Source organism: Ipomoea nil, unplaced genomic scaffold (genome assembly GCF_001879475.1).
Source record: "Ipomoea nil cultivar Tokyo-kokei standard unplaced genomic scaffold, Asagao_1.1 scaffold1361, whole genome shotgun sequence".
Lineage (NCBI taxonomy): Eukaryota > Viridiplantae > Streptophyta > Magnoliopsida > Solanales > Convolvulaceae > Ipomoea > Ipomoea nil.
This window is the reverse complement of record NW_017617789.1, coordinates 1,969,914-1,977,523: the sequence shown is the minus strand read 5'-3', so window position 1 is coordinate 1,977,523 and position 7,610 is coordinate 1,969,914. Positions and strand designations below refer to the sequence as shown.

The 7,610-nt window shown below is 39.5% G+C and overlaps 2 protein-coding genes across 4 annotated transcripts; one reads left to right on the top strand and one right to left on the bottom strand.

The window, feature by feature from the left end:
• The first annotated feature begins 1,459 nt into the window (after window positions 1–1,459).
• LOC109185878 lies at window positions 1,460–4,311 on the top strand. The gene is made up of 6 exons (XM_019335843.1): window positions 1,460–2,165; window positions 2,483–2,674; window positions 2,761–3,000; window positions 3,105–3,322; window positions 3,427–3,681; window positions 3,806–4,311. The coding sequence occupies exons 1-6, from the start codon at window positions 1,712–1,714 to the stop codon at window positions 4,055–4,057; spliced, it is 1,611 nt and encodes a 536-aa protein (XP_019191388.1). The 5' UTR covers window positions 1,460–1,711; the 3' UTR covers window positions 4,058–4,311.
• Window positions 4,312–4,561: 250 nt separating this feature from the next.
• Window positions 4,562–7,556, bottom strand: LOC109185880 (protein IQ-DOMAIN 1-like). 3 transcript variants are annotated; one of them, XM_019335845.1, is made up of 6 exons: window positions 7,231–7,556; window positions 6,507–6,593; window positions 6,070–6,408; window positions 5,766–5,987; window positions 5,561–5,680; window positions 4,562–5,459 (listed from the first exon to the last, which is right to left on the bottom strand). In XM_019335845.1, exons 2-6 carry the CDS (start codon window positions 6,579–6,581, stop codon window positions 4,782–4,784), a joined length of 1,434 nt encoding a protein of 477 aa, XP_019191390.1. In that variant the 5' UTR covers window positions 6,582–6,593; window positions 7,231–7,556; the 3' UTR covers window positions 4,562–4,781. The 3 variants fall into 3 exon arrangements, with proteins under 3 accessions (XP_019191390.1, XP_019191392.1, XP_019191391.1); XM_019335847.1 differs by having other exon boundaries at window positions 6,070–6,410; window positions 6,518–6,593; XM_019335846.1 differs by having other exon boundaries at window positions 6,507–6,599; window positions 7,231–7,544.
• Between the last annotated feature and the right edge of the window lie 54 nt (window positions 7,557–7,610).

Here is a 7,610-nt window from a genome sequence, read left to right as displayed (position 1 = left end):
AAAAAATTAAATTGAGGAGGTTAGTGGATTAAATGCATGTAGTTGATCAATTCATAATTTAGCTTTGCTGGTAATGGTAACTGTAAGTTACATATAACTTTAATGGCAGAAGTGTTAAATAGGCTCATGTACTAACATTGATTGTTCATTTAGCAGACTAGCACCATGAATTAAAATATGGTCCATTTAGACTATTATACTCCCAATTATTTTTCATTTAACATTTTTAACAAGTTTCTAACAAATAACCAATCTAATTTGTTTACATGGAAAAATAAAATAAAAACAAAATGCTGACATGTTATTTTTTTTCATCTAACTTGTTATTTTTATCACTTTTTTCGACAAAAACATTCTTTTTTTTTTTTTTTGTTTTTACGTATTTCCAGATTATGTTGATTTCTGATATGGCTTAAAAGATTCCAACTACTTCTCTGTTGCGAGTGTTGAGTGTGAAAACACGTAGGGGTATTCTAAGCGGAATTCATCCATACTGTTGTTATCATAAATTTGCCTTGCAAAATTTATATTTTTGTCGTGGAGGGGTACCCCATCGCCTTCAGAAACATGACCGCTTCCCTCGGGGACATAGGGCAGTCACATTTCTTCGCTGTCTATCTATTTCTCTTTCCAGTACGACACATTATACCTCATAACGCAAAATTCCTTAGTTTCTACTTCACTCAAATTGTGGCTGCATCCAATAAACACAAGCATGTCTTTTTTGTATCTACACTCAAAGAAAACCGGTTAATTAAGTTATACCTCAAACATTAAATCAAAAGTCGTGTTAGTTATTATACTTCAAATGAAGAGCAATATACAGATCATCGTTATCCCTTAGTCTATTAACCAGATTTTTTCCAAGCTCCTCAATCTCAGGTGTGTACTGAAGAGCATCATAAACGCACCATCCAAAATCAAAATCAAAACCAATACCACTGCTACTAAATGGGTTCAAAACCCACAAAAGCGGTAAGATACTTATTTCACAACTAATGAAAAAAGTGACAAAACAGCAAGTTAAATGAAAAAATAACATGTCAGTATTTTGTTTTTATTTTATTTTTCTATGTAAGTAAATTAGATGGGTTACTGGTTAGAAACTTGCTAAAAATGTTAGATGAAAAATAATTGGGAGTATATAGCTTAGATGGACCATATTTTAATTCATGTGTTAGATGAACAATCAATGTTAGTATATGTGCCTATTTGACCTTTCTGTAAACTTTAATTCTACACCTTACCGTTACCAACAAAGCTAAATTATGAATTAATCAACTAGTTGAATTGTATTTTAATAACGAAAAAAACTCTTTTTTTTTTTTTTTCTTTTTGTCTCAAGACATTGATTCAGTAAATGAGAAGTCAAATCTAATTTTAAACTTATCTAAAATCTACAAACCTTGAAGATTTGTGTTGGGTGACCACTAAAGTAGTTGATGTAATAGCAATGTTAAATAAAGGCTTAAAAATGTAGTTAGTGAGAGTAGCTAGCTTAGCTTAGCATCCTAGTCACTAGTGAATGTCTTTTAACATTCCGGCGAATCTTTAATTCTTTACACCTCACTTCTGCGTCTCTTTCCCCTTTTCCACCGCAGCCATGCTCCTCCCTACTCGCTCTCCATGAACGATCAACTCTAATCTCCAACTAGATCATACATTTTTCCGTTGATACATTTACATTTTAGTTTTAGTTTTAGATTTAGAGATGGCGGAGGTGATGGAGTCCAACTCCTGGCGAGACGAGCTGGCCAGCTTAATGGAGGACACCGGGATAAGATTCCCGGCCGCCGGGGGTGACGACGACGACGACGATGCTATCGGAGTGTCGACGCCGGCATTCGAGGGGAAGAGATCGGCGGCGGCGGCAGCGTTCTTGTTCCCGGAGAGCGAGGCGGCGAAGGAGACGGAGAGCTTTAAGGAGCAAATTAAGGGTTTCGGCAAGGCTTGGGGGGAGCTGTTGATGGAGCTGGGGAGAGGGTGCAAAGAGGTGGCGCAGCAGAGCTTGTTGACCGAGGATTCCTACATTGTGCGGAAAACCAAAGGCCCCTTGTCCGAGGTTTCGAAGAGATTGAGGTTTGTGAACGAGTACTTGCCGGAGGACAAGGATCCGGTGCACGCTTGGTCGGTCATTCTGTTCGTCTTCATCCTCGCCCTTGCCGGTATTCCCACTTTCTTGATTTATTCTTTTCCCATTTAGCTTTCTTGCCCACAAAACCCAAAATTCCCAGCTTTCTTGATTCTATGTTCTGCAACTTCATAATAAAGATTCCAGCTTTAATTTCCCCTATTATAGTTTCATTACAATTTACATATGTTATTTCAAGATTGTTCCAAGTGCTTCTGATGATACATCTTGGTTATCCAGATATCTCTAAGAGATTGACATACCATTTCTGAGATATTAAGGAACTAATTGATTGTTGTGCTGTGCTAGTCATTCTGGAATCCTTAACCTAACAACATAAGATCTTTGCAGTGCTGAATGTAAATAATACACGGGATACTCGAGGCTCAGAAGTGAAGAAAGTATGCATCCATCCTCCTAGCGCTGTCCGGATATTACTTCCAGATGGTAGATACATGGCATATCAGGAGCTCGGGGTTCCATCTGATAAAGCTCGATATTCGCTGATTATGCCTCATGGTTTTCTCTCGTCAAGGCTTGCAGGTAGAAACGTTGTTAAAAATGGTTAGGAATTAGGATTTTTGCTGAGATATTTGACCAAACAACTCATTTGGCTTTTATGTGAAAAGGCATACCGGGAGTCAAGATGTCGCTGCTGGAGGAGTTTGGTGTTCGCCTGATAACTTACGATCTTCCTGGCTTTGGAGAGAGCGATTCTCATCCCGAAAGGAATCTTAACTCATCAGCTCTGGATATGGCGTTTTTAGCAGATTCTGTAGGTGTAAATGGAAAGTTTTGGATTATTGGTTATTCCAGTGGAGCCATGCATGCTTGGGCTGCACTGAAGTACATTCCCAATCGAATTTCTGGTAAACCGGTTGTCATTTTCATTAACATACACGAAAGAACAAGATTTTCTAGCTCTTTCAAGTTTCAACTGAATCTTAATGATGTTTGTTTGGTATAATCACAGGTGCTGCCATGTTTGCCCCGCTAGTTAATCCATATGATTCGAGCATGACACGCGACGAAATGACAGGAACCTGGGAGAAGTGGGTGCGAAGAAGGAAACTAATGTATGGTTTAGCACGAAGGTTTCCTATGTTTCTTGGCTCCATGTATCGCCGCACCTTCCTAGCTGGAAAGCATGGTAGAATCGATAAATGGCTGTCTATATCATTGGGAGAAAAGGTTAGCATCTATTAACATTTTCATTTTTGCAGTCTAAATGTGACTGGCTAGGTGGTGTCTGTCTTTAGCTTAGCACGTATTTAACCATATCGTTTCTTTTTCAGGATAGAGCACTAATAGAGGAGCCGGGCTTCATAGAATTCTGGCACCGGGATGTGGAAGAGTCTATCCGCCAGTGGAACGTTAAGCCATTTATCGAGGAAACCGTGTTGCAAGTGTCGAATTGGGGTTTCAGCCTAAGGGATTTGCAAGTGAAAGAGAAATGCGACTCGAGCAGCATTTTTCCCTGGCTAAAGTTCATCTATGGCCAACCGAAATGTGAATTGACAGGTTTTCTTGGACCAATTCACATCTGGCAGGTTTGTGAAAAAGATTGAATCCAACCAATTAGCTAGTCTAACTTATGGCCTTATAAACCCATATGTTCTCTCTAATTTTTGTCAATGTGGACTCTTAACAATGACCTTTCTGGCCGCTGAACAGGGAATGGATGATCACGTCGTCCCACCACCAATGACTGATTACGTTTCCAGGATTCTACCAAACGCGTTTGTGCATAAACTGCCAGACGAGGGGCACTTCTCCTATTTCCTTTTCTGCGACGAATGCCATAGACAAATACTCTCAACCCTTTACGGAACCCCCCAAGGAGCCATCAAGACCATCACCGAGACTTCGACAACAGAAGGCGTTGGAGAAGAGGCATCTGCCGTCACATATTCCACCACAGAATAACACGTTTGGTTGCTCCCTCTCACTCAAGGCTCTCGTGTATATATAAAGAGTGCTTATGGTCTTGAAAAGCATATATTGTCAGCTTTCGAAGTCGAGTCTTTTCCTAAGTGGAGATTTTCGTGGTTTGATCATAGAAGTTCACTTCTAACAACACATGTTCTGAACCATAGCAGCAATATAGATAGACATAGCAGACTTTCCTTTGACAGTTCATATGACTCATATTAATGCCACAAAGTATTGTTCTTTGTTTTCCTTGGTCTCTGTTATCGCTTTTACCAATTTTCCCCTACCGTCAATGTTGTGCATGTTTCATATGTACTAAAGGATGATAGGTGTTGGACAGAACTATGTTACTATGATGCTTGTAACATTGGATGTTCTACCAATCACAATTAATAAAAGAATAGTTTTGCTCCTGTGGACATAAGCACATTGTCGAACCACATAAATCTTATCATCTTTATTTTCTGCCATTATTTCATTCACATATCAAGACATTTCCAGTATAAACACAATGAGATTAATGTACGAATGATAATCACACAATCCAAACACAAATGGGGAATTCTATATTGTAATTTATCTTGAACCAAGCCCCCTCCAACTCCAAGCCATTCAAGAATGAATCAATAAGAACTGTGTTTGAACTTTGAAGTATCTTCTCTGCAATGAACACAAGTTTACCAAACATGCTAAGGCAGAGTTTGCAAGAAAAAAATAACTAATTGATCTCCCCGTTTGTTTCAGGTTCAGCTATGGAGGTGTCCATCTTCGGGGGGCCTGAATGGCGTCTTGATAAGGCTTGTGAAGGAGGGTACGAAAGCCGCTTTTTCACAGAACCAATGGATCCCTTTTCTGGAGTCCAATTCTCCACAACAGCTAAGGGGCTTTGCGTGGCACGAGTCTTGGCCTTTGCTGATTGAGTGCTTGCCATGTAACTCGGGAACGATGGGGAGCTTGCCAAACTCTCATCATCTCTCACTGATGATGATCCACCAATGCTATGCCTTCTGTTTCGATCTGATTGGACACTGAACACGCTTCTTGCATCATCGTCTTGGCTGGTTACCCTCACTCTCGGGCTGGGTGGTTTTGGCTTCTTGGTTGTCATTGAAGAGCGTGCTCCTCGAGTTGGTTTTTGGCTGGCGGGCGAAGAAGGCTGTTCAGCGTTTAGCTGATGGCGAGCAAAAGACTTGGTAATTTCTCCCCCAGAAATGCTCAGATTGACACTTTTTGCTGATATGTGATCGGTTTTAAGCTCTCGTTCTGGTGTACCATGAGCCTCCAATGGGCGCCCCGGGGCTCCCATCCACCGCTCTAACCAGCTCCAACCCCACTGAGGATTGGTTGGATCCATAAACAACAGATTGGGAGATCTCGACGACTTCTTCCAAGTTTGCTGTCAAGATTATAAATTTCTCAAAGTTAACGAGCCTAATATCGATAGTGATGGTGAATGCTTTGAGCCATGAATGTATTAGAAGCAAAAAATTTCCTCACCTGATGAGAATAGGAATAAGCGAGTGCTCTCTCGCGTCTCATTGCAGCTTCATACCTGCTTAACAAGCTTGCTTCAATTTTCTCTTTTGATTGTAGACTATCATCCCATTCATCCCCTCTCTGTCAAACCAAAAAAAACTCATTGATTGGAGTTGTGGATAATTTCTTTAAAGATAATAGGGAAGAGATCAAGAAGGATCATTACCCTCAAATTCTCGAGCTCTTTTGCGTGTTTCTGCAGAAGCTGTCTCTGCAGAGCTTGACTTTCCTCCAACATCCTATTTCTTCTCGAATGAATCTGGGATTGTAAGCGGCTAAGCATCTGCATGCATTTCAACGCATTCCCAGTTTGTCGTTTGACACTTGGCTCTTCGATAAGAGATCTTAGTCTCACAAGTCCTCTCGAAACCTTAAAAGCTGTTCTAGTCTGCAAATCAAGAATGCTAAAACTAAAGCAACCACCTTTATTCTATTCAAAGAACATTTCTGCTGTTAAGACATCCTAATACCTGGTACCCACGAAACGCAGTCTGGATTCTGATTGCTGCAGCTTCTTCCTTGGACTTGCCTGAAAACTTTGCGGGTGCAGTTGATTGAACAACAACCTTTGCAGCAGCCTCGTCTTCTTCCTTGGATTTGCCCGAAAGCTTTGCAACTGCAGCTGATTGAACAGCTTCTGCAATAGCATCTTCAGCCACTGCAGCTGTGGCAACTTCTTTCTCGACTTCTGCCAATTTTACCTCTTCCAGATGAGGAGGTGAGGCAGCAGTGGAAGTCTCGAGAGTTGCAGAATTCGGAACGTGAAGCTTCTCCTTTCCCAACAATCTGTTCTTCGATTTATTTGCTTTCTGATGAAAAACACGAGAAAATATGGATCTTAACAAATCCTTAACATATGCGAAAAAAAAACAGTGTCACTATCACAAGAAATTAAAAAAAAAAAAACCTGTTCCTTCTTTTCCTTAGATTCTGGGCTGAATGCCTTCTTCACTGAAGAAAACCAGCTCCCCTTCCTCCCCATTCTTTTATAAGTCTGCAACAGAAGATAAAATCATCATTTTGAATTGTTGATCTTTTTCCCAGAAAGGCAAATTCATGAACAGAAAAAGGAAGAAAATTTTCCCATATAATCTATCGAATCAAAGCGTGTATATATATATATATATATATATATATATATATATATATATATATATATATATATATATATCTGCATAAAAAGAAACAACTTTGTTATCTGCAGAATGCATCTGTGTTGTCTCAGTTTGCCTTTTATGAAAGGCTAATGAAAGAAAATCTTGGCTGCAAACATAGAACATATTGTCCTTCATTAATAGCATCAAAACTATGATTCTGCTTCAAACAGTACAGTACAGTTCCTCAACAACAAAGAACAAAATCGAAACTGAACACTCAAATCCAAACTTCAAGAATTACATTAATGTTTCACTTGGAACTTCTTACAAGAGAGAATCTAATAACCAGACACCCAAATAATGACCAACATTGTAAATCTCCAGAAAATCTATGTAAAATTAGGCCTCATTAAAAGGATAATCCAATAACCAAAGTCACAACAGTTCTATTAAGACAGAAATGCATTACAACAAATTTGATCAAATCAAAAGTGCAGAATTCTGAAAGATTTTCAAGAAAACAGAAGAAGATACCTGTGAATGAGAGTTCCCAGATCTCAGAAAGCTTCCATTGTTGTTCTATATATACAGAGTTTCTTTTCTGTGAAACAAAAAGACTAGAAAGAGAGATTGTGCCCTCCTCCCTGAATATCCATTGGTAGTGAAAGAGAAAGAGAAAGATCAGATCTTTCCAAAGAGAAGTTCAACTACTGTGTCTGTAGAACGTGAAGAATACCAACTGGCCTGGGTTATTGTGCGTGACCCCCATTAAAGGAGCTCGGAAAATGGGTCCCATTTCACTCACTTTTACCCCCCATTAACTCCAGTTCAAGAATGATTACAGTCCCAGTTCCTCTGTGCTGTACTTCATCTGTTAATCTTGCTTTTGTTACAGAGATTACACTTCTTTAAAT

Bases quoted from the DNA above. Each gene is read 5' to 3' on its own strand.
- LOC109185878 (XM_019335843.1), top strand. From the start codon at position 1,712: ATGGCGGAGGTGATGGAGTCCAACTCCTGGCGAGACGAGCTGGCCAGC. The intron at 2,166-2,482 runs GTATTCCCACTT...AGATCTTTGCAG, and splicing joins CTTCATCCTCGCCCTTGCCG to TGCTGAATGTAAATAATACA. The intron at 2,675-2,760 runs GTAGAAACGTTG...TTATGTGAAAAG, and splicing joins TCTCTCGTCAAGGCTTGCAG to GCATACCGGGAGTCAAGATG.
- LOC109185880 (XM_019335845.1), bottom strand. From the start codon at position 6,581: ATGGGGAGGAAGGGGAGCTGGTTTTCTTCAGTGAAGAAGGCATTCAGC. The intron at 5,988-6,069 runs GTATTAGGATGT...CTTGATTTGCAG, and splicing joins CTGCGTTTCGTGGGTACCAG to ACTAGAACAGCTTTTAAGGT. The intron at 5,460-5,560 runs GTGAGGAAATTT...TAATCTTGACAG, and splicing joins CTTATTCCTATTCTCATCAG to CAAACTTGGAAGAAGTCGTC.